The sequence below is a fragment of the Marmota marmota genome, unplaced genomic scaffold (genome assembly GCF_001458135.2).
Source record: "Marmota marmota marmota unplaced genomic scaffold, marMar, whole genome shotgun sequence".
Lineage (NCBI taxonomy): Eukaryota > Metazoa > Chordata > Mammalia > Rodentia > Sciuridae > Marmota > Marmota marmota.
In genome coordinates this window covers 40,332,503-40,359,387 of record NW_025999932.1, presented here as the reverse complement: position 1 = coordinate 40,359,387, position 26,885 = coordinate 40,332,503, and the positions used below count along the sequence as shown (strand labels likewise).

The 26,885-nt window shown below is 39.8% G+C and overlaps 1 protein-coding gene across 2 annotated transcripts in view; it reads right to left on the bottom strand.

The window, feature by feature from the left end:
- Positions 1 to 26,885, bottom strand: part of Lcp1 (lymphocyte cytosolic protein 1) — a 78,468-nt gene that overhangs the window by 29,608 nt on the left and 21,975 nt on the right. For both annotated transcript variants that reach the window (XM_015484297.2, XM_048800939.1), the window contains exons 2-6: positions 25,160 to 25,224; positions 23,396 to 23,506; positions 2,593 to 2,681; positions 1,849 to 2,012; positions 1,543 to 1,672 (exon numbers count right to left, since the gene is read on the bottom strand). In XM_015484297.2, the coding sequence (XP_015339783.1) occupies positions 1,543 to 1,672; positions 1,849 to 2,012; positions 2,593 to 2,656 (358 nt within the window). In that variant the 5' untranslated portion in view covers positions 2,657 to 2,681; positions 23,396 to 23,506; positions 25,160 to 25,224. The remainder of the gene's footprint in view (positions 1 to 1,542; positions 1,673 to 1,848; positions 2,013 to 2,592; positions 2,682 to 23,395; positions 23,507 to 25,159; positions 25,225 to 26,885) is intronic.

Genomic DNA, 26,885 nt, shown 5'->3' with positions numbered 1-26,885 from the left:
TCATTGTGTATATGTACCACATTTTCTTTATCCATTCATCTGTTGAAGGACACTTAGGTTGGTTCCATAGTTTAGCTATTGTGAATTGAGCTCTATAAACACTAATGTGGCCACGTCACTATAGTATGCTGATTTTAAGTCCTTTGGGTATAAACCAAGGAGTGGGATAACTAGGTTAAATGGTGGATCCATTCCAAGTTTTCTCTGTGGTTGCACCAATTTGCAGTCCTATTAGAAATGTATGAGTGTACCTTTTTCCCCATGTCCTCGCCAACATTTATTGTTGCTTGTATTCTTGATAATTGCCATTCTGACTGGAGTGAGATGAAATCTAAATATAGTTTTAATTTGCATTTCTCTAATTGCTAGAGGTGTGGAACATTTTTTTCATATATTTATTGACAGATCATATTTCTTCTTTGTGAAGTGTCTTTTCTTTGTGCAATTATAGTAAACTGCTATGACATGAAATCATTTGTGATCTAATCTAATCTTTCCTTCCTATCAGCAAAGCTGCTATGAGTTGATCTTAGAAGTTTTAGTAAAACCTCAAGTTATGCCTTATACTATGTACTTATACTATGAACTTCCCAAATCGTGTGTCATTAAAAGCAAGTGTCTCCATGTATTATAACTCATTGTTTCATTATAAGGATAGTTCCTTAAATTAGTGAATTTTTCTTCTTCCTCTTTACTTTTTACATGTCAAAAGTGAATCTTTTAGTGTAATTGTACTTTTTGGAATATAATGAAGAATTTTAATGGAGAATGACTTTGAAAACATTCACAATAAATTATTTTTGCACCTGCAAAAAAAAAAAAGAAAAAGCAAGTGTCTCTTGGAATCACAAATGTTTGGGGAACACTGCCCCGTGAATCCCGGTCTTGCAGATTCATAATGCCCATCTGACAATAGCAAAGGCTCTGAAAAATTCTTGTACTTAAAAATACAAGGTGAAACAACTCTGTCTTAGCAACCATGGGCAATATTTAACCACAAATGTATTGTTAAGACCAATTGATGTTCTAAAGAGCTCTGTTTGGGAAATATTGGATATCTCTACCTTTTTTTTTTTGCTATTAGAAATTTCCATTAAAGCTGCTGGATGGCAGCTTTCAGAACAAATAAACAACTTTCTTTCAAATCAATGAAAACATAAAGTTTTGACCACTCAACTGGCCTTAAGAATGATCATTATGTTCAAGACAAAAGCTCAAGTAGCTAATTTTGTCTGTAAGGTTTACAAAGGAATTCTGGTAACCTATAAAGCATTTTTTAAATGTTGAAGAGATCACTTAGTATTGGACGTTTCCTGGAGCCATGACTGCTCCTGTACCTGGCCCACTTACACCCAGGAAAACAGGTGGTAGACCATAAAGTCATGTTTGCATTCACCCCTTAGGTTTGAAAATCAAGTTTAGAATCTATAACCCCAGAAGTGCTGGACTTTTTCCACACATTTCCTTCTCCCTCAATCTTCAGCTCTTGCATCATCCCAACACCCTCCCCATCTAAGGTCCCCACCCATTAGCACAGCCTACCTGAGTAGGAATGTTGGGTGCCAACACTAGACTGCTCTGAGGTACCACCAATGGCACAAATCCCTTCCTTCTTATTGATTGCTTTTCTAAAGGTCTTGGCAACATCCGTGCTTTTTAGGCCATGGAAAACCTGCAAAAGTATAATGTATCTTTAGAAACCCAAGCAGTGGTGAAGAAAATCACAAAGGAAAGAACACATCATGATGAAGCAAAGAGGGTAGGAATGTCTTTCTGGATTTTTTTTTTTAAACTGAATTAAAGTTCCAAGTTCCAAATGTATCTCCTTGTGTTCTACATCATACTCACCTTGATAAATTCATCAAAGCTGATCTTCCCATCTTTGTCCAGATCGCCAGTAGCCATCAGGTTTTCTGCAATTTCTCTTACTCTGTACCCAGGCAGAGGCAAGCAGGCAGCCTTAAACAAGTCATTCAACTCATTGCAGCTGATGTACCCATTGCCATCAGTGTCTGTAATGCAAACAGCACAGTGAAGTTTCAGGGACGTTCAAGCACAGTCTTTAGAGGTAGAGAAGAATAAGGGAAGTGAGGGAATTGGGGGGGGGCATTCAAGGTTGAGTCCTGACCCTCAAGAGTCACAGTGTCACAAGAGGCATGTTACTACTATATATGGGCTTTGGCATCACTTTCAACATTCACAGTTAAAGAGTCAGAATTTCAAAACAGAGGCTCTGGCAACAGAATCTGAAGGAACTCTCTGGAAACTCTTAAGTAAACCATAGGTTTAGTGATAAAAAGTAAGAGAAAATGTGTCACAGGAAACCAATGAAAACAGACGAGACAGAAAGGACAACCCATAGGGACTAACTCCAGACAAAAGCTATGGGTCAAAAAGTCACTCTTCCATGTTTTGATACAGAAAGAAGTGATTTCCTTGAAGCAGATCTTTTAAAATTAAGTTTCCTTTAACCAACCCCACTGGTCCCCTGTCACTGATGCTGTTTGGCCCATGTCACCATTTCATCGAATCTGTTCCAAAGCTACTCAATAGAGAAAAGAACTGTGCAACTAAGGTACCAGGTCTACTCACCAACTTTGGCAAAAGCCTCTCTGAGCTCCATCATTTCCTCATCGGATACCGATCCTCTGGCCATTTTTTCACTTCTTTATGTAACAGCTCTGGGGAGGAGAAGAACACAGGAATGACTTTTGTGTACCCTCAGTTTTGTACCATGTTCAGAAGCAAATCCCATTTATTAGATAAAGAAGTGCTCTTCTGCATTGCCTATGATTTCCCTCTGACTTTCCAAAATGTAAGTTAAAAACAGGCTTCCTCTCAACCCTCCCTGTGGTGGTGTCCAAGGACAGCCCCCAACAATTTCTCCCCTCCCTGTGGAAATAGTCTCCTCACATCCAGAGATAGAGTTTATTTCCCTTCACTTGAATCTGGGCTGATCTTGTGATTGTTTTGACTGTTGGAAGATGGTAGAAGCAATGTCTATGCCAGGAAGCCTAGCTTCCTTCCTTTTGGAATGCTCAATCCTGGGACACTCCCCCTTGATGCTGTGAGATGTTCAAGGCACACAAAGGAGCCAGCAGAAAAGAACCAGGTGTTCTGCTTGCTGAGCTCCCTGATGTGGCCTCCTTGGACCTCTGGCCCATTTGAGCTCTCAGATGATCACGGTCCCAGCCAGCATCACAAAAAACAGAACTGCCCAGCTCTGCTCAGTTAACCAGTAGAATAGAGAGAGATGACAAATCACAACATTTTGGAGTAGTTTGTTACACAGAAATATATAACTAAAATGCGTAACTTTTATGTAAATGTCTTTTTTTAAAAAAAATATTTTTAGTTGTAGTTGGACACGATACCCTCTATTTATTTTTATGTAGTGCTGAGGATTGAACCCAGAACCTAGCACATGCTAGGCAAGCACTCTACTGCTGAGCCACATGTAAATGTCTTTTTAGAGTTATCGTTGCAATCATATTTAAAATGAATATGTTTGGCAAAGATGAAAATTACATTTTATAAATTTGAAAGGGGTCAATCAAAGTTCTCTACATCTTTGGAGATTTGGTGACCCTCTAATAATTCATATAAGGGAATCGGAGGCACTTTCTCAGAAAAGCTGGTCTTGCTGAAAAACATGCTGGTTGGTGTTTGAGCAATTTCCCATTCGCTGTGCATCATTGCTGCCCTCTAGGGGCTGGAGAGAGAACGAAACAAAAGATGGATTATAAATTCTTCAAACTCCTTGGTAATCCACACATACACCAGTATGTTTCAATAGGAGTTCTACTGAAGCTTACAGGATTTCCTGGTGGGGAGGATACAGTATTTCTAAATATAATTATATTTTGAACATTTTAGTAAATATATCAATTTTGGGGGTAGGGTGTGGTACCAGGGGTTAAACCCAGGGGTGCTCTACCACTGAGCTACATCCTCAGCCCTTTTTAATTTTTAATTTGAGACATTGTCTCACTAAGTTGCCCAGGCTGACCTCAAACTTGCCATCCTGCCTCAGCCTCCCAAGTTGCTGGGATAACAGGCATGTAACACTGAGCATGGATATATATATCATTTTTTTTTCACCAAAATATTTTAGATTGATGATGGTATTTTTCCAATTAATTTCCCTTTTTATATTTTCATATCATTCTACAACCTTGTACTTGTTCTCAAGGACAATCAACAGCCACACAGAAAAGGGAAACTGTCTTAACACTGAAATCTATAGGTCAAATTGAATTACACACAGTTTTGCAGATCCACATCCATTGTCCACCAATTGCCAGGGGAAAATGTCAGTGCTTTCAAACTTTTGTTTCCCCAAGTAACCCTTTGTTAACATAAACCTTACATGTGAACACCTGCACCACCACCACTAAAAAAAAAAAAAAAAAAAACCGAAAAGAAGAAGAAGAAGAAGAATCTTTGGTTGAAAAACTCCCCTGCATGGCATCTCTTCTCTCCTTGTCACCTTATTCATCTGTGGGAACTCCAGGGCGCAGGATTTGGAAAGTCAAAGAATTATGTTGCTATATTTCAATTTATTTTAGAATCCAGTTTTGTTTTTAATAAAAATTTTTATTGTTTTATTTGTCTTATACATCTAAGAAGGTATTGGTCCATTGGGTTTGCTGAAGGAAGACAGAAACTATTGAGGGCTTAACTATACAAACAAATCCATCTCATCCTCACATCACAGTAACTCCCAAGAGACACAAACTGACTGACTTTTCTTCTTCCCTCCCTCTCTTCCTCCCTACTTTCTCTTTTCTCCTTCTCCTTTTTCTTTTTCTGACTCCTTCCTCCTCTCCCTTTCTCTTTCTTTCTTTTCTTCTCTCTACATCTTTCTCCAAAAAAATAATTTGAACCAATTTACAAAACATATCCAAATCCAATTATATGAAACCAATTATGTGCTGTAACTGGTGAGTGGGAAAGTAAGCCTAGGTGAAATATGAGGGCCGGAGGAAGTATAATACTGAAAATGCACGCCCAAGACCCCCCTCAACTTGCTGGAAGTTGTGCTGAAAATCGAGCCTGGGTTCTCTGGAAGTGGATGCAGTTATTACCAGTTATACAGCTCACCCCATCTATAGAAGACAAACCAATTGATTTTCTTAGGATAGCAGAACCCACGTCTGATAGCAAAATCTTTACTCAGGCATTAACAAAATGGCTCTGTGGGATTCAGCAAACACAGTTTTACGTTTCTTGTAATGTCCCTCTATGTAGGCTAATGGCTTGGATTTGTATATTTCATTTTATTGAGTAGGAAATAGAAGCTCAGAAAAAAAGTTAAGATGCATATCTCAGATCATACAGGTAGGAGGGGAGCAGTCCAGACTCTAGTTCTGAAATCTCCTCTCTCCCCCCCGCAAGGCTGCCTACTCAACCCCACACCTTCAGATTCTGGTTAGACTCTTGACCACTCATTCATTCATTCAGCAACTATTCAATAAGCATCTAGAATTCGCATAGGCCCATGGGAGACTGAAAACCTTCCACACAATCTAGCCAACGAAACTCATGCTTACATGTGTTAGAAAGTTCAAGGGTTCTGTTTTTAGAAATTAATATATAAGCTGGGCACAGTGGCAGATCAGGAGGATCATGAGTTCAAGGTCAGCCTCAGCAACTTAGTGAGGCCCTAAGCAACTCAGCAAGACTCTTTTTCTAAGCAAAATATTAAAAAGGGCTGGAGATGTGGCTCAATGGTTAAGTGCCCCTGGGTTCAATCACAGGTATCAAATTAAAAAAATAAAAAGAAATTAATATGTAACTTTGTATCCTGTACTAATGGTCCTATCCAACCAAAGTTCTCCTTACATGTGCATGAAGAACAGGATCTCCCTCCCCTTACTGTAGCAAGGCCTGGTGCTAAAATCTGGTCTATAGCCCTACAGCTGGCTGGCCCTTCTTATTTTTAAGCATCTTAATTCCTCTCAATTCATGAGTGTTTATGGGATTATGAGACAAATTCATGCAGTTAGCACACAATTTATGAATGCTTACTATAAGCCAAGCCCTGTTCTTTGTTTCAAGTGGGGTGTGTCTATGCTGACCCAGTAAGCTGCCCTAAAAGCAAGAAACAATGCTAAAAGTAAGGTGGATAAACAGGATCTCCGAATCCAAACCTGGTCCTATTCTTTGACTTAAGAGAGTTAGATTTTAGAGCAGTGAAAGAGATCAGTGAGAAATATAAGGATAGGCAGGGAACAAGGCTGCTTGTTTTAGTGTTAAAACAGGGCCAGGGAAGAAATAAAAGAATTACAGTGTTGAATAAAATAAAAGAAATCTTAAAAAGAAATATATGGAAAGATCATGGTATGCAGGGTGTGATGGCACACACCTATAATTCCTGCAGCTTGGGAGGCTGAGGTAGGAGGATCACAGGTTCTAAGCCAGCTTCAGCAATTTAGTGAGGTTGTAAGCAACTTACTGAGACCCAGTCTCAAAATGAAAAATAAAAAGGGTTGGGTGTGGCTCAGTGGTTAAGCGCCTCTGTGTTCAATCCTGGTACAAAAAAAGACCATGGTATACTGAGAAATTAGAGAAAATATTTCACTGTAAAAATCACATGGCCATTCAAATAATAGACTTCAGAAGGAAAAAAGAAAGGTTATTTTAAAACCAGTGACTTTTAAAAACACAGCCCGTAGATCAAGAATAAAAACCTTAGCATCTGCGACAACATTTTCCTAAGAGATTTAACTTGGGGAAGCCAAATAATGAGAATGTTTTCATATTTTAAAAAACCCAAAGTTTTCAGCAATTTAATAGCTAAAGCAAGAGGAAAGAGGGTTGAGCTGTGCATGAACTACAGAAGGAATGGTCAACAGTGGAAGTGGTGGAGACAGTGTTTGCTTCTGCTGGACCCAAATAGACATGTGGACAGTCTCTTTCATCCTCACAATGAGCAGGAGGTTCTGGAAACACAACCTAATTTGTAGAGACAGAAAGAACCTCAGAAATAATTTATTACAGCCCTCTAATTTTATAGCTAAGAAAACTGAAGGTGCACTGAGTTGAAAAGCCTTAACCTCATACATGGTTATAAGCCCCCAGACAATGTGTATAATTTGATCCAGGTTTATAAATGCAGTTACTGATGAATGGAGTAGGAAGAAGATGGCGCTACCAGTGAGAGGGCCATTGAAGTCCAGAACTAAGGACAGGACCCTTTAAATAACTGAATGAGTGTATAAAATGACAGCATTTTCCCAAAACAAAGGTTAAGGAAGAGGACATAATTAGCATAAAAACATGCAGATCAGGGCATTTCTTTTTGGGGGGTGTGGGGGGCAAGTACCAGCAATTGAACTCAGGAGCACTCAACCACTGAGCCACATCCCAGCCCAATTTTGTATTTTATTTAGAGACAGGGTCTTACTGAGTTGCTTAGAGCCTTGCTTTTGCTGAGGCTGTGTTTGCACTCTCAATCCTCCTGCCTCAGACTCCCAAGATGCTGGGATTACAGGCAGGCACCACTGCCAGCTAGATCAGAGCATTTCTAAAAGGATGTTGCTGAGCTTAGAATAATATACATGGTCTCTGTGTTTGCCTGGCAAAAACACACCCATTTGAACTCATGCGTGTTTGAGGGTATGGGTTACGATTATGTTGATAAGGTTCATAAGGATATCTGGTGAGGTTTTCAGTTTTGCAAATACTGGCAGCAGTATTGGGGCATGAGGAGGGATTTGGAAACTAAAAAAAAGGAGCTGAAGAAGACATGTGTCTCTCAGAGGATGAATGAATGCTTTCATTAGTTCTGCTTTACTGCCCCTGCATTGACCATGGCCTTATTTTATTTTATTTTTGTTGCTGGGGATTGAGCCTAGGACCTCACATATGCTAAGCACGTGCTCTATCACTGAACTATACCCCAGATCCCAGCCCTTTTTAATGACAGCATCATCTAAGTATGCCCTGCCAGGAACCATTTGAAGGTCTTTGTAAATCAGGAGTAAGTTTTGGAACTTTGTTTCTGAATCACTGCCCAAGTCATAAATCTAAGAAGACAAATCATTCATCTAGGTCACGTCTAGCTGCTAGTTTTTCTGTTCGTTCTTAAATTTATTAAATCAATAGTCGTAGAATCCCAAGACATTTGGGCAAAGAAACTACTGGCTGTTCATTTATTTAAATTTATAGGATTATTTTTAAAATCTTAAGACAATCAAATAACTCTCCCAAGACACAAAAGCCACAAATTCTCTTCATTCTTTTAAGTCAGTGAGATTTGAATCTCTGTTTAAAGATAGCCGGTATTTCCCAGAGCAGTCATAAAAGGGAATTTCTGAGAATACTATCATGAAAGTACTTGACTCAGTTCCCTGAAGTCTCCATTCAGAAACCATTTGTAGGACTTTACTACTGCCCACAGTGCTGAAGAATCTGCAAAAGGAAATACATCTTCTAAAGTAAATGCACAAATGTGAATAGAATGTTTTGAGTTCTGGAACTGATCATAAAAGAAGCAGAAACAGCGGGAAGGTGGCCTGGCCACAGTGAGATGCTCATGGGCCACAATCGTTTCTGAAAGGTGGTAGCAACTGTGCTAGTTGGTGTTGTGACTCGGAAGGAATCATGATACCCAATTATGTAACCCGCTGGAATCAGAGGGCATCTGTAACCTGGCATCACATCACCAAGGGACTCTTTTGAATGTGCCCCACTTTTCTTGCAACTGAACTCAGCAATTAAAGTAAAACTGGATACTCAGGACTCAAATTCCTAGCCTACCTCAGTAATTTCAGTGCACATACAACGGGGAGGTTATACAATTTCCAGACACCTCAAGGAAACTAAGAGTTATCCAAAACATGTCATCTAGAACAATATAGAGTATTGTGGTAGCGTATGGAGACTAAGCAAATGGAAAATAAAGATGTAAGATTCTAAAAGAAAATAAAATACTCATATTTTTTTTTTAAAAGCGGTTATGATGAAACTATATAAGGAAAAAACTTTGCTTTTAATCAATCCTGTACCCCACCACCTGGCATTTTACAAAATAGACCACCTTAATGGGTCTAACTTTGAGAATGTAGTAATTTGCAATATGTATTGGGGATACCATTTCTCTGTGAAACAGGTATGATTAACTTTTACACAAAGGATGATTCTGAAAATACATTTTAAAATGACTTTCAGAAATCAAATAATTATAAATGGCCTCTAACACAGATGGCCACTTAAGGAGACTTTTATGGATCCTTTTATCAAGTTAAAATCTCCTCCCCATTTGTCTTTTTCTCTTCCTGCAAATACACTGATTCTCCCAAGGGCTGCTCCAGGGTACAGAATTCTTATCTCTGTAGTCTGTGACGCAAAGGCCACAGAGAGGAGGGCTGGGAAAGGCAATTCACAGGACAGATTCAGTGGCTCTCCTCTGACACTCTCAGGCCATGCAAACACTCAGAGGAAGCCAGCAGGCCAGATTACTCCAAACTTGATTATCCTGACATTGCTCTGGAAGCCTCTGTTGTTTGCACACTCAGCTAGGGGGCTTCTGAAGCTATGTAGAGGCAGCACCAGGAGCCCAGCTCTGTCAGTAACTGAGAGGTTCTCCCCTCCTCGCCTCCTCTCCTCAGCATACTCCTGAGACCTCTGTTTTCTGCCAAGTTGCCCAAACCCACTTCCTCAAGCAGAGGGGATACTCCAAACTGGGGTGTGGGGACACCTCTGTGTCTTAGTCCTGCTCTCTTAGCTGCCAGGCTACAAAGCACGATACTTCTGGTACAATCTTGAAAATCCACAGCTACCCTTCATTTCACATTTCACCACCAAGACTTTAAGATCCATACTTTACTGAAAACTCAGGGTATTCCAAATACAACTTTTCAAAGAGTTGAATGTTATCGAAGACTAGCTGGTTATTCACTATTGCACAATTGCCTCAATATTTAAAGTCATTCACACCTCCTTTTACTTCACCTATGTGTCTATGTGAAAATGGTTATGGTTAATGTTATGGTTAACCAATTGCTAAGGTTGATGGGAGTGAGAGGTGACAAACAGGCAGGACACAGAGACTGCGGTCTCATGAAGCCCACAGCTCAATGTCAAGTTTCAAATGCAACATGTAGATTATAGGTAATTTATTGAAAAATGGTTAATACAATGAAAAATCTTCTCAAGATTTTTTGAAAAATGAAGCAAAAAAATAAATATCTATGAATAGAAGAAAAAAGACTAGATGAGATAATCCCACAGAAGCTTATTGAAAATATTAAATGTCTAAATCGGCATCTGTAATAAAGATATTGGGAAATTAATACACTGAAGACCTCCAAATGGACCCAAATGAAAATAACTAGCAGGGAGTAAAGTGCTCCTCTTAGCCGTCAGGAGATCTAGGCTGTGACCTGTCTATGGAACTTCAGGCTCCATCTTGTTCTCTCTGCCCGGGTTCCCTCATCCATACACAGAGAAAAGTCCCTTCCACCTTAAAAGTTCCAAAAACTTATTCAGTAGCTGACCAGTGTATGTACAAATTAGAGTAAGGTTAGGGATTATTGCAAATGATCCTAGAAATAGGTGCACGTGCCCTTAGCAACTGTGGCTGTGGCCCCAAGGTGTCTTTAGGGGAAGTGAACAGGGGGAGGGGCCCCTCCCAGCCCCCTCCCCGACTCCCTCCCATCCTGGCTCCTAGGGGTGGGGCGCTGTTCCTGCTCTTTCCTCAGCAGCACAGCACAGAAGGTTCTGTCCAGGTGCATCCTCCTCAAGGACCCAGGTGGGGGCCCGAAGCACTTAACACAAGGCTCAGCTGCTCAGCCCAGAGCAATTTTCCTAACAGTATGTAGCAACCTGTTTTCTGAGATGTCACCGCACAGTTTAAGATGTGCTGATCCAGTTCACTCCTAGTATCTAGGCAAGACAGTGCACAAACTGTCCCAGAAAGAGAGTCATCTGCTCCTTTCTTAAAAATAGCCAAATAAGGAAGCTCTACAGACTCGCTGGTGTCTCATATCCCTACCTTGAAACCTAAATCTTTTCTGATACGATTAAAACTCCCTCATTCTTGGGACTATTCTCAGAGGGAATTATAGGAGCTCTTCAATTCATAAAAATTTCATCACCTGCCTTGGAGATTGCCATCAGGGTTTTTGTTTTTGTTTTAAGGGATCATTTTCCAAATCTTTTTTTTTTTTTTTTGGTTTTCTTGGCTATCTTCTGAGTCAATTCCAACTTCCTTAAATAATGAACACAAGAGTAACAAAGTCATAGTATAGCCATTATGGAAAACACTATGGGGATTCCTGTAAAAGTTAAAAGTAGAACTAATATAGAATACAACAATCCCACTACTGTGTGTATATCCAAAGTACATGAAATTAGTATGCTGAGACATATGCATTCCAAGAAATGGAAACAACCTAAGTATCCATCAACTGATGAACAGATAAAGAAAATAAGGCATGAGGCATAAACACAATGGAATATTCAGTCTTTTTTTCTTAAAAAAAAAAAGGAATTTGCCAGATGCAGTTGGAACACAGCTCTAATACCAGCAACTCAGAAGGTAGACTGCAAGAGGATGGCAAGTTCAAGACCAGCCTTGGCAATTAAGTGAAACCCTATCTCAAAATAGAAATAAAAAGGGTCGAGGATGTACAGCACCCCTGGATTTAATCCCCAGTACAAATTAGAGAGGAAAAAAATTCTATCAATTGTAAGAATATAGATGAACTTGAAGCACATTATGTTTAAGTTATCTTATTGAAGTTGAGAATAGAATGGTGGTGGTTGGTGGGGGAATGGCCGATGGGTACAATGTTACTGGAAGACAGCAGGAAGAAGTTCAAGAGGTCTGTTGTACAGCCTGGTGAGTACTGTAATAATGATATATTATATTCCTGAAAAATGCTGGGAGAATGAATATAATGTATTCTCCCCCCCAAAATGTTAACTATGTGAGGTAATGCATTTGTCCATTACCTGGATTAACCATTCTACAATGAATATATACTTCAAAACATTGTGTTGTCCATGATAAATATATACAATTATATATGTCAGTTTAAAAAAATCAATAAATTTTGGGGGGAAGGCAATTAGGAAAAAAAAAACAATAAGAACAACAACAAAAAATTATAACAGAAAATCTACTTATTTGGAGTAGTAGAAATTGGGTTACAGGTATTAGGGGATTCTGTATACTATGTTTGTAACTTTTTTTAACTCTAAAGTTATTCCAATACGAACTGCTTATATGAAAAAAAAAAAAGGAATAAAAGAGCCATTCATTGTAGAGGTAGAGTCTCATCTGAATGTTATTTGCATATCATTCCCTGGACCATGAAATTCATCTTCCCATAATGCTAGATGTCTGCCACTAAGCAAATCCATACATTTGTATATTTACTCCTTCAGCAGACATCTGCCAAATATATATTATATGTCTGGTCTTGTGTTAGATGTTGAGAATACAAAGATGAGAAATGGCACTGGCCTGTTATGTCAGGGAGAGACCTTGATCCCTGGAATACAGGGGGGCTTTTTAGATCTACCAGGAGAGGTAAGAATAGCTCTCCTGTGGAAAGCCAAAGCCCAGAGGAAGTGACATTTGACCTAGTACTATGGTTTGAATATGTGTTCCAAATTCATGTATTGGAAACCTGATCCCCAATGCAACCGTGTTGACAGGTGGGGCCTGCTGGAAGGTGCTTAGGCAAAGCCCTGATGAATCTCCTGCTGCTGTATGGTAGGACTGTGTTGCTTGTGAAAGCGAATTGGGCCTTCCTGCCCTCTCTTGCTTGTGCTCTCTTTCTTCTGTCATGGAATAATGCAACAAGAAGGCTGTGGCTCCTTACCCTTAGACCTCCTGGCCTCCAAAACCAGAAGAAATCAATCTCTGTTCTTTAGGAATTTCTTAAGCAGGCATTCCGCTTAAATGGTGTAAAATGGATTTTAATAGATAAATGGGAGACTGCTGGAAGATCAATCGGCTTTCTTCTTTATGTATGGGGAATTATTAATCCATCTTCTCTCCATAGAAAGCCTATCTATTTGGAGTCAGTGAAAACAATAGCTAAGGGACAAATGAGAAGAGCAGCTGGATGATAGTGATAGCCGCTGATGTTTGCTGAGTGGTTTCTCTGTGATAAATGTTTTCTATGCATCATCATCACATTTAATTCTTGCCACAGTCCTACGAAGTCTTGTTATTATTTCCACTTTATAGATGAAGGAACTGAGGGTAAATAACTGGGTCACATACTTCTGCCTTTCCTAGTGCCTCTGGCCACTAGATCCATCACTATTACCGATGTCTGAATGGTAGTCAGGTGCTTACCACTGAGCTACGATTCCTGGCTACCATTCCTTTATCTCAAAGTTCTGCCTTTCTCCTGGGTTACTCAAAAGGATTTTCTAAAACTCCTCATATCAGTTAGAGTTACTGATTAGGGAGATTTTACTTGAGACCAGAGCTCCTTTAAAAAGTTCTAGATGTCTCTTTAGTTCCTCAACATCTTAAAGGAAGTATTAAGAAGAGCCAGGTCACCACCAGGCTTTTGAGTTTTTCTGTTGTGTGCCGTCTCACTCTGGGGGAGACCAGGGTTCTCTTTATTGGTGACCTTCACACCTCAGTCATCCACTCCTGTCTCATAAAGCACTTGCCTTGTTCTTGGTACTGAAAATACAAAGAGGAAGAGCAAAGACTCCTTGGCCTTGAGGGGCGGGCACACAGTCTAGTGAAAGAAAATGTTCACACAAATGAAAGACAACATTATCGTGAGTACTTTAAAGACACCTGCATTGGGGTGCTCTAGGAGCGCAAGAGAAGGAAGCACTTAATTATGCCTGGGATGGGAAGGGAAGGAGAGAAAAGCTTTCCAGAGAAGGCGATGGATGCCGGCCATTAAGCTGCATCTTAGGAATATCAGTAAGAGTTTTCCCAGTAGACACAATGGAAAGGAGTATTCCAGGCAGAAGAAATAGCTCTAAAAAGCAAGGAGAGACAATTGCAGGTTGGGTGAGGCTGAAGCCAGGGAGGCAGGAGGCAGAACTCCAGCAGAGGCGGCTGGGGGTGCCAGTGCCTCTCGGGCTTTGTTCACTGCACCCGTGCAGGAGATAGGAAGCAGACATTACCAGGATCCTGTCTAGAGCCACTTTGGTTTCTGTGTACCTTGCTTCCTCCTTATGTCACTGGCGAAGTCAAGAGGGAACTGGAGATGTTAAAGATGGGAAAATGGGGCCCTAGGGAGTGAAGTTACTCCCCAAAGTCTCACAGTGAGTCAGTAGCTTGTCCACAAAGAGAAGTAGAGCCACCAGGATGGTAGTTTGGTTCAGTCAAGTCAAGAGAATAACATGTCAATTAGCATCTTAAGGATCTAAAGTTTAAAAAATAAACAAACCTAAAAAAAAAAAAAAAACTTGCATGGTTTATGGAAGAAAGGGAGGGAGCGGGGGAATGAGGAAGAGAGGGAGGGAAGTAAGAGTACAAGTAAAATTAAAATTTCAGAGAAACAGAACTTTTACAAAACTTTCCTGGGGAAGAACTTCAATTTCCACTATGAATTATATGATATAGTAGAGTCACCACCTGAAAATCACACTTAATTGTGCATATATTATGTGGGGGCGGGGTGACTGTAAATCTAGATTTCATGTCCATGTTCTATCTCCAAAAGTTCTTGGCCAGGCTGTTCTGGTTCTTCTACCATATTTCTCATCCAGAGCCCAGGAAGTTCCCACAGACATGGCGGAACTGGTACATGATACCAGAAGCCAACAGCATGGGTATTAGTTGGTGTCATGTTCATTGGTTAAAGGGTTCTGGGCTCAGCCTTGCTTGAGACACTGACAGTGGAAAGTACCTTTTAGCAGTTGAGGAAGTGGGGCCAGGGTGAAAAAATGTACAGCAATTTTAAGAAAATCCCAGCCACATCCATCTTGAGTCATGAGAAGCAAAGCAGTCTTTGGGTATCTGCAGTGATGGGCAGTGCCGTACCTCCCCCTCAGGGGCACCAGTGCTCAGGAACTGGTTCTGCTACCCTGTGCTTTACTTCTACCTGCTCTTCCACTCCCTAAGTCTCCAGGCATTTTTATCCATTGTAAAGTTTGAGCTGAAAAAATAGACAATGTAGAATGCACCTTGGTATATTAGCAACGGGAAACAGAAGCTTCTACTTATTTGTGTTGAGGGTGAGTACTGGGGATTAAACCAAGGGGTGCTCTACCACTGAGCCACACTCACAGCCCTTTTTGCTTTTTATTTTGAGACAGGGTGTCCCTAAGTTGCCCAGGCTGCCTGGAACTTGCAATCCTCCTGCCTTAGCCTCCCGAGTCTCTGGGAGTACATGCATGCACCATTGAGTCTGGTTGGCTTCTATCAGATTCTTAATAATGTAATCTCATTTTCAATAGGCTCCTTGGGGATGTTCCTTTAGAATCTCAAGTAACAAGCTCACTTTGGCAGGGAGGAGGAAGGAGCTACAGATAAATTAAGGCAGGAAATTTATATTAAATTGATGGAATATACTTGACTTTTTAAAGTTGTTGTTTTTTTTTTATACTGGGGATTGAACTCAGGGGTGCTTAATTACTGAGCCACATCCCTAGCAATACCCCCCATTTTTAAAAAAATTTTAGACAGGATGTTGCTAAATTACCTAGGGCCTTGATAAGTTGCTGAGGCTGGATTAGAACTCGTGATCCTCCTGCCTCAGCCTCCCAAGCTTCTGGGATTACAGGTATACACCAGCATGCATGGCTACCTTGATTTTTCTTTTTTAAAGTCACAGTTGGTTGGTAAATATTTACCAGTACCAATTCACAGTGAGATTTTCAATGATAAAAAAGACATAAGTGGCTAAACAGCCTATTCAAATACCTTCATAATTGGTTATTTTAAAATCTTCAAGCATTTATTTGTTTTTCAAACATGTCTGGTATGCCAGCAGCCCCATCAAAGGTAAAGATGGGATCTCTTGCTAACAGAAATGCCGCCTTAGGAACAATCATCCAATTCTCAATTGTGGAAAGGAATATTCAGATGTATCATCAGGAGGCATCTAGTGGGGAAGTCAGAGGATACAATGCAGTTTAAATAGACATGATTTGCACTTTTAAGAAACTGCTCACATAAAATGGAAAAGAGGCAAGGAGTGAATCTTGACTCTGCCAGTTACTGACTCTGTGACCTTAGACAAGTCTTAACCCTCCAGGAACCTGTTTGGTCATCTGTGATAAGAAGATAACGATACCAACTTTACATAGATAACTATTTGTGGAAAGAAAAGAACAAATATATTTCAAATGCTTGGCATAACAACCAGCAAATGTAATAGGTGGACACACAGGCTGAGGACGTGGGAAAATGGACCAAGGACACACCCAGTGAGTAGTGAGTAGTTGCCTCATTTTACAGATAAGAAATCTGAGTCTCAAAAGTTCAAAAGTCTTGCTTAGTCTCCACATCTGAAAAAGACCGGCATATGAATCCAGATCTGACTCCATTTGCTTCACTTTATACTACATCTGTCTCTTTCATGCATAGGAACTGCAGACCCTCAGCTTTTAAAACCTGTAAAAGCATACGTTTTAAAAAAACGTGTACTTTAAAAAAGCTAACATTCATAGAATATTGGAGGGAGAATCAAGACATTGAAAGTGTAGGAGGGTGGGGGTCAGGGAGGAAAATCATGCGGTCATCACCAGTCAGGAGAACTGTCACAGCTGTGGTTTTCAGTGGTCACAGGTAAGAAACAGAATTAGTGATATTCTGATGAAAAGTCAACGTGAAAGACAACTAGGGAGGGGAAAGATCTGAAAAGGACCTTCAAGGTGCCCATCATATTCCATCTTTCGAATGGAGAAATTTCAAAAAAAAGTTTATAAACCATTGGAAATGGTGTCGAAGGGTCAATTTGCATTTTTAAGATGAAGAAAGGATACTCAACAAAGCAAAATACATACATGTTCATTTTTTTTCCCTTACTTTCTTTTTGTGTTCATTACCTAGTCTTCTCCATAAGGAATTTATAGCCCATTTTCCTTCTTCAAACTGGTCCTTCTGGTGAAGGGAAATGAGAATCATTTAAACAAAATGTTTGGGATTAGAAATTGTTCAGATTTTATAGTTTTTCAGATTCTGGAATATTTGCAAAGAACCTAACTCAAATATCTGAAATCACAAATGCTCCAAAAGCCCCAAATTTTTGAGCATTATGTTAGTATTTTAAAAAAAGTTTTGAACTTCAGAGCATTTCAGATTTCAGGTTTGGGGATTAAGGTGTTCAGCCTGGATGAGCCAACGATGTCAAGGAGACACAAAAAACCTATATTTTGGGGCTTGGGCTGTAGCTCAGTGGTAAAGTGCTTGCCTCGCATGTGTGAGGCACTGGATTCAATCCTCAGCACCACATAAAAATAAATAAAAATACTGTATATTCATCTACAACTAATTAAATATTTTTTTTAAAAAACTATATTTTTCCAGGTGCGGTGGCACATGCCTGTAATTCCAGCAGCTTGGGAAGCTAAGGCAGGAGTTCAAAGCCAGCCTTAGCAATTTAGTGAGGCCCTAGGCAACTTTGGGACACCCTGTGTCAAAACAAAAAATTAAAAGGGCTAAGGATGTGGCTCAATGGTTAAGTGCTACTGGGTTCAATCTCTGGTACCAAACAAACAAAAACAAAAAAGAAATCTCTATTTTACAATGTTCCAACTGAGGTTAATGAAAACACGCTTCTAATCCTAAATTTTGTCTGAGGATGGCAAACAGAGAAAAACATGCAAATTTACACAAATACATTTATGCAGCTCTTCACACATTTGCATTCACAGCTTGGATAAATTTTAGAAACCACTACTAACTTTTAGTGATCAGGGACCAAAATGCAGAGTATTATTTAAATGCAAGTCATTATTTCATTAATTCACTTCCCTCTAGAAAGTGTAACCAGAGTAAAAAGGAAAACAAATTATCTGGAAGATACAATTCACATGCCTAATTCATCTGCCTGCCAAAATTGGTATCTTGCGGTCTGCTGTAGAGAACGTAATCTCTTTTCCACTTTAGCTCAGCAATGGGAGGTATAAATGTAAAAAAAAAAAAAAAGAGTAAAAAGGAAGGTGTGTGTGTGTGTGTGTGAGAGAGAGAGAGAGAGAGAGAGAGAGAGAGAGAGAAAGAGAGAGAGAGAATGACACTTGTCCATCTGTCCATATAACCAGCAGTAGACTAAAACAAGAATCAATGCTGCAACCACAGAACTGTGGTTTTGCTAGTTCCTCAATTTAACAGCTTAGCTTTTCCTTCCGCCAGAAAAACAACTGACCATATTTGAGAAATAGTCTCCGTTGTAGCTTGTAAGTGGGACTGACACCGCCCTGGCTCTGAAGTTGAGCAAAACTTTATTTTAACTCAGTATGTGGGTTACTTTTTATCTCTATTCTTCCACTCACAATTAAAATGACCTTTTATTCTTTCAGTTTTTAGAACACTTATATTTGGCCATTTACTGTGCAATGACAGATAGATGTACTTGGGTATAAATGAAAAACTGTTTGATTTATTCATGACTATGGGTCACAACAGACTAGAAAATGTAAATGCCATTTGACTAAAATTATGCTAAACTTCAAGGATGAAGATCCTTTTAAAGCCTTTGAGAGTGGAAGTCACGTTTTATGACACATTCAAGGCCTACAAGTTAGTAAAACTCAAATACTCAGTCAAGTGCATTGAAGGACCAAGTGGTGCTACTGTTGGTGCTCCTCCTGCTACTGCTGCCAACCCAGAATAGTCTGTCTCATAGAAGCAATGACATATGAATGCACTTCTTTGGGGACATTATTACTATTTGAACTCAACTTGAGGAGTTTGGCCCACATAAGCATCATGGTTTACTGCCTGTTTATTCCAGAAGGTTGCCCTAGAATTCGATAGGTGATGCCACATTGACTCAACTGTAGAAAATTAAATAATTCGGGTGTGGCGGTGCACGTCTGTAACCCCAGCAACTCAGGAGGTTGAAGCAGGAAGATTACAAGTTCAAGGCCAGCCTCAGCAACTTCTGGTGACCCTGTCTCAAAATAAAAAATAGAAAGGGCTGGAAGTGTAACTAACATGGTTAAAGCACTTAGAAAAAGTGCCCAACTCAAAGCAGGTAGCGTGGTAAGTATGAGCTGTTATTATTTGGGCAATAAATTGAAACTCCTCTCCCACCTGTTGCTTACAGTATTTTACAAGATGAAGTGATTATGCAATTGCTGGGAAGACTAATGTAATAGTTGAAATTGACAAACCAAAACAACGGGAAGAGTCTCTGGTATAAGACAGGAAGTGGAATCAGAAGGGAACTGAGGAAAGGGACAAGGAGATGCTAACTGGAGGGGGATTCCCTAAGAGACAAGCATCTAATCAGGAGGAAACATTGGGATTTTAAAATGTAAACACAAAGAAGCATCGATGCTTTTGATTTAAGAAGTACATTTCCATCCGGCAAAATATTTGAAACTCTTCAAATTTGTGACACTGACTATTTTTATATTTTGATGAACCCTAATTCTAAGTTTAATTTCTGTAGTTCTCAGAATGGTATAATTTCACTGGATATTTGTGAGCTGGGAAACTACCAAAACTACCCCCTTCCCCATCAAAAACAAAAAAAACACAACAACTCTAGAGAGACAAATTAATCCAAATGATGTTACTCTGCTATAAAATCTGCTATTAGTCCTAAAGTCCACCATCTTTATAATCTGACTTCATAATCTTCTGGCTCTTCATAAATATAATCTTCTGAGAATATTTCTTAATTTTATTTTACCCAACCTGATTTTAAAGTGTGTTTTCCGTCTCTCCTGTACTCTTGTACTCTCCTGTATTCTTTCTTAAATTTCTTGAGCTCAGTGTTCATTTGATGCCTTGAGCTTTGGCAAAGATGAAGCATGTTAGACAAAAACAAGAAGTTGCCTTGAGAATTTTTTAAAGATAACCCAAAGAGACTAAGTAGAAATTACTGATACTTGTTCTTGTGCTCTTTGTCATCAAAGCCTATTACTGGGTACATAGTTTTTGTAAAAATAGCTAATTTTTAGCTTAATAAAACTATTTACACTAAAACGATGAGGTTATAATTTTTCCTGTATGCCAAGGTACTGTATAATTCTTTTAATTTTCTCCTCTTTATTTCTCTTTTTTCTTTCTTTTGTCTCAAACCCATAGCTTTGTACATGCTAGACATGAGCTCTACCACCAAACTATACCACCAGCCCTATTTTATAAATTCTTAAAACTCTTGAGCTCAATGTCCATTTGATGCCTTGAGGCTAGAAAGTAGAATAGTGCTTTGGCAAAGATGAAGCATGTTAGACAAAACTCATTCAATGACAGCTGTGTCTTCCATCATAGCAATCACTGTGGGAGCTCAGTAGCTAGAAGTCAAATCAAAGACTTCCATGCATATGTAACAAGCTGATAAAAAGTACTTGTGACAAATGTTCATTTCAATAAATATCATTAGCACCTACACTGTGCCAGAAGACAGAGAAAATATTATAGTTATACTAAGATAAACGTACCAAGCAAACTCACACGCACACACACCCATTAGTTGGGGGATGGGGGGTGGGTAGAGACAATAGGGAAGACCACTGAAGGGGTATGTTTCTGGAAGTGAGCCTTGAAAAATGATCAGAAATGTTACTGATAAAGGTGGAAAAAGCAATTAAAGAAACAGTTGGAGTGAAAAGGAGTGAAAGAGTATAGAACTTTCCAGTGGCTTGTGGTCTGGTGCTGAATGTGGGTAGGCACACGGGGGGAGGGGAGAGCCACAGCAGAAGGAAGTGACAAGAAATAAGGTTGGGGAAGTGGGTTAAGGCAAGTTTGTGAAGGCACAAATTTTTTTAGTAGAGTTTTTCATTAATAAGATACTTCTTTGTTCTATTATGATATGAAATCTGCAATGATATCTATTTATAAAAATGAAAATGTTTCTGGATTTCTTATAAATACCTTCTCTTTCTGTTTCTGTTTCTGTCTCCTCTTTCTCCCTCCCTACCTCTCAAAACCAAGTGCCAAGACTTCTTTGGTCAGTTTCAGTAATGAAAGTCTGTACTCCTCTACACCTGGAGTAAGCATGCTGCACAATGAAGAGAGGCTCTGGGAACTGATATAGGGAGCCCAGAGCTTGAAATCCTGGCCACTGTCCAACAGTGACCTGGGGCCAGCTCCTTTAAGAGCTAAGCCCATTCCTCATCTCTAAAAAGGTAGTTGAGAAGATTCAACAAGGTCATACACCAAGAGCAGATGCACACACTAAGGCCTTATAAATATCAAGGATTACCATTATGGTCAGCCCTCCACATTCATGGGTTCTGCATCCACAGATTTCACCAACTTCAGATCGCAAGTCTTCTAGAAAGAACTTGCATCTGTATTGAACATGTGCAGATTTTTTTTTTCTTATCACTGTTGCCTAGATAATACAATATAGCAACTATTTACATAGCATTTACAATGCATTAGGTATCATAAGCAATCTAGAGATGATTTAAATCACACAGGAGGATGTGTAGGTTCTACGCAAATACCATGCAATTTTATATAAAGGTCTGGAGCATCCAGAGATTTGGGTGTCCACATAGGTCCTTTTCCTGTCCTAACATCAATGCACACATTTGAATGAGACTTTACTTGTTGACTTTCCCTTCCACAGAGGGTTCAGAGATAGAATTATAAATGAAGTTAAAACACTGAAATTGTTTCTCTCATTAATGATTGTTTCAAGGCATAATTTGCAAAGAAGATAAAAATTTTAAATGCTACAGAGAAAAACATCCCTGGGATTGCTAATGAAATGTCCTCCCAAACACGTGTCCATTCTACCATAGCAATTTCTTCAAAAGGCAAAGGATGTAGCTGATTCGCCCTTTCCTTACTTTACTGGGGTGAGAGGGAATAAAAAGAAGAGATACCTTATAGCATACCAGTTTGATGCTTTGGCAATATAAACTTGATTTGAATTAAATTTTTTATATTCCTTCCCAAATATAAAAAAAGTGCTGACATTCCTTTATGTCCTAATTTATATTCTTCTTCTTCTTTTTAGTTACAATAAGAGAGCATAGTGTTTAATCTTTTCTGAGGTTTAAACTTCTGGCAATCCCACATGTTTTCTAGTTTACTACGACTCAGATGAGATGTACAAAATGATATTGATGGTCACATTTTGCAATGTAACCAGAATTTCACATTTATAAGTAAATGGTAAATTCCATTCAAATTTTCCTGCACAGACATTCTTTCAGCAATTTTGCCTAGTCACTTAAAGAATTATGATAATTCTTGACAGATTCAAAATTGAGATGTGTGTGGATAAGCCACTTCTTTCTGTTTACAGAGAGTTTTTAAAAAAGTTGCCCAGAGGGAGTGATTATGGAAAACAAGTTACGAATACTCGATTAAGAAACATTGGGTTTTGATTAGTATGCTGATCAATGCATCCATTTCCAGTCTCTATAGCTTTTATGTTTATCATCTGTCAAAGGTTCTTAGGTTTATTTGATACTGACAAATAAAAGCTGATGCTACAAAATGCAAAATATCCATGCTCAGTGAAGTTTCTGGAATGAATATCCCAAATCAACTGTATAAGAATAATCTATTGTAATAGAAGGCTTTGCTCCAGAATCTCACTGAGTGTTCATTTGTATGGCCATAAATATTAACAAATAATTCAGACTAGTTGACAAAAACAGTATAATTTAGCAACAAAAATTGCTTTTATTTTTAGAGAATAAAGGGAGAGGAGAAGACCTCTAATTCTGTGTGGTTATTAAGCACACCCATTAAAAAACCCTTGCTGCCAAAAATCATTCAAATAACTTGTATCACATTTGGTAACATATGACCTGAGATGTTAATATAGCCACTAAAGTATCATAAAGAAGGTTTTTTTGTTTTGTTTTGTTTTAGAAAAACAGAACCACAGGAGCTAAAATTAACCTACCCCCATTAGGCTAATGAGCAGTGCAATCCAAATGATCAATATGCACTTTCCTGAAAATGTTTTAAAGTAGATAAAATCACAGTAAATAGCCTTCCTGAAATAAAGCAATGGATATAAATCAGAACATGGTTTGGTTTTAAAAGGGGAGAAAAAAATACCCTCATAGTTTGGGGGCAGTGATAAACTGCAGATAAACTTTGAGAAGAGCCCAATTCAAAGAGCTAATGGTCTCCATCCTGGGCACCACACAATGTGGCTGCAGACTTCCTGAGCAGTTCAGGAGGCAGGGTACACAGAGGACTCAGCAGACAGGTGCTCAGATCTCCCCTGGAGGCCGAAGCCACAATCCCCAGAAACAGCCCAACAACCTCACAAGCAGTTACAAAGGACAAAAGGACATGAACAAAATTTACCTTGTAGAAGAACTCCTTGTTCGTCCTGGTGTGTGACCAGAAACCCCCTTCTTTCTGAACTGCAGTACAGCTTTGTCAAGCCCGGGTGTGTGGTCACAAGGCAGGAAGTGACTAGAGTGACAAATCATCAGCCAGGAAAGAAATAGATTTTGTCTTTATAAGGACATTTTACTTAACTTTTTTTTTTCATGTCCCCTCCCCCTAAAATAATCACCTGACAGAACAGGTCACACTAAATGCGGACGTTCTACCACTTCCTCTGCAGCACTTTTCTATCTCCTTCTCTTCCTTTTTCTTCCAGCTGACTCTTAAGTGAGCCCTGGACTACTTAAGCCTTTCTGATCACAGATAGCAAATGAAGGCCAGCCAGCTACCTTGACTTTTTTGACTGAGCCTAGTTACAAAAGCAAAGCCCAGGCGTTTACCTACTTACAGCAGAGTTAGCAAATTATTCATTTCTACTGAAAGCACCAAGGAAAAATGTGGCCGAACACCTGAGATAAATCGAAAGGGATTTCCTTGGGAAAGCCCCGCCCCGGCTGAAACCAAAGCCCTCTCGAGTCCCCTAACAATGATCTTATTGGTACCAAAAAAAAAAAAAAAAAAAAAAACCAGAATGATCTCTTTAAGAGAAGGACCTGAAAAGCAAAGGTTACTATATTATTTACGCATTCTTTTATTTATAGCACACCTATGTGCTAAGGATCTCTTTAACCCAATTAAAGATTTCAATTATTTAGATGTTCCCTATAAAGAACAACAGATCACACAGGCAGTTGCTACCATTAAATGGGTAGCTTCATACAGACCAGATTTTTTTTTTAAATGCAGATTTTATAAACTCAGCAGGGTTGTGAGGGAAGCTTCATTCTATGTCCAAATCCCAGATGCTTGTCTTGAGGACAAATTCTTGTCTTCAAATGGAAAATCTTCATGTGCTCATGTTGTTGTAAAAATTGTGTAACACCTTGAATCATGTTGACTTAATATTAAGCATAGTCTACACATTGCCCAGAAACTATGTAGTAAATCTGCTGTTTAGCAATGAGGATATACCATCTGGCTGGGTTCCCAAGTCAGATGGGTAGTTGAAGGTATCTGATTACTCTATAAGGACCCATGCTTTTGCTAGGAGCCACGGACCCTGTCAAGACCAGTTGGGGGGCTGCCCTTAGACTACTTTGCTTTTTGGATTTCTTCTCTAGAAAATTCCTGCTTTTGACCTCAAATGCTAAACCAAACTGTTCTGACTTATCTTCTCCATTAGCCAGTGGTGTAGAGATGTTTACGTGGAAGTACACAGGGACTATCTAGGGGAAGACAGTGGGGAGAACAAGGGGAATGCTGGAAATCCAGTCCATTTTTGATATGGTTCTAGACAGAGAGCAATGGTTCCCCAGGGAAGACTAAGGAGGTGAATGAGAACCTGTTTTCTCTGCAGCATAATTACTCCCAATGAATAAGTTATAGAAAGGATTTAGGAAGCTCCTGAATTCTTTCAGGAAATCAGAGGAACACCCATGCATCACCTTCACAGGACTGGTCCTACTACAAAGCAGCAAAATGCTGGTGGGATCCACTCTGTGGAAACTCCTCATTCAGGGTCCTTTAGAGGACTCTGCATGGTGTCTTAATGGCCTGAAGGGTGAAGTTGTGGGGACTACAGATCTCCCTCATCTGGTTCCACATTCTTGTGATCTCAGGATAGAATGAGGGTCCAACAGTCATGCTTCATCAACAGGAACAGATAAGCAGATCATTTACCTGGGAGAGGGAAAGCAGCAGCATTCTGTATCTACTGGTGCCCAGTCATCTGAGACCCAAGGAATCTACAAAGAAGAGCAAAACATATTTGTGCATTTGGGTTCCAGCAGCGTGCGAGTGCCTATCAGAACTGTTGGCTGACAAAGAAGGCACAATCACTGATCTCAGAGAGAACAAAGTCCCGTGAGAAGAAAAACATGTAAGCAAATAAGTGACATCTATAAGAGAGGAGTCTATAAGTGATAAGATGCAGATGCAGATTTGAGCAGAGTTGACATTTGAAGATAATCAAACATGCCTAGCTATATGACTAGCAGATGGTTCAAGTGAAAAGAAAGATTTAGGATTTCAAACAATGTTTAGCTTGTCAAAGATGAAAGCCATTGAATTGGGTGTTGCTTACAAGCAGCCAGGGGACAGAGTATCAGCTCGACTCTGACTCCACATCATCTGGCTGCCCTCAGCCACATCCGGGCCTTCACCATTTTGAGCCCTGCCCCATCCCTCAATCTTAATCTCATTATCTGCCTCTTAGTGGTGTAAACCTACCTAGAGCAGACAGTTGCTTAGGTCTTAGATGCAGACTTTTTCTGAGAAGAATATTTAGTCATGGCTGGTGTTTTAAATAGCTTGTGCACTGTGATCATAAACCGAAGACTGGCTTTGGTTTTAGAGTTGTTTTTAGGTTCTCTACAGAGAGCTCATACCATCATGGCCTGCACCCAGAGTAGAAATCTCCACAAGATTCTACTGCCATCTCTCCCACTTCTCCACTGGCCTCTGCTTTTCCTTCCTTACATTCCTCTTGTGCCCCCGTGACTTCATGCCACCCCCACGGCGTGTTCCAAAGTCCCAATTTCAGTCCCAAATACTAGGTCACCCTACTCTCCAGTCTCTGAATGTTGCTGAAGAAGGTCACAGAAACAGGCTTGGACTTCTGTAAATTCAAGCTGATAAACTTCGTCTTGCTTCCCAGAAATACTTTTATTCAGTTTCATTAATTTCTGAGAGCAGGCGTCCTCAGCCTGGGACCCACAGATGCTTAAATCACATGTATAATGATGCATACATGAACAAAGGGCCAACGTATTTATTCATCACCCCTTTAAGAAATCACTGACCCCAAAAGGTTGGGCACCTAAAGTCTGTCCTCATGCCTCAATCTTCTCTATCCTTCTACAAACTTTCCTGGTCCAAGATGCCTCTGGTGCCTCTTACTCACTGAGAAGAGCCAAATGATGTGGTGGGCACCTCCTTATCTAGCACCTTCCAGGCTCACAAGATCCACCATCCCTCCCCTTCTAGAAGGGTTCTTCCTTCTCCTGAGGTCACCGGTTCCTCCTTATGGTCTTAATCTTACCTTCTACTTCCTTAGAAGCCTTGTGCCATTAATTATCTAATGTTTTTCTAGCTCCTCTACCTCTCCCCACTTCCTCTTCCTCACTTTCAGGACAAACTCCTGGCTCTTCTCTACTGCCCCCAACACACAATGGGCTGGGGATGAAGACAGCAGAGATGGACACAGTCCCTGGCTTGCTAGAATGTCCACATAGTCGAGGACATAGACATATAGAAAGGCCAAATGCCAGCAGTCTGCTCAGAACCATAACAGATGGAGAGTGGACGGCCAATGTGAATGCACAGTTCCAACTCCTACTGGGGCCCAGGAGGCGTGCCACATGAGCAAGGGAGGGCATGGTTGGGTGTAGATACCAGACCAGCCGCT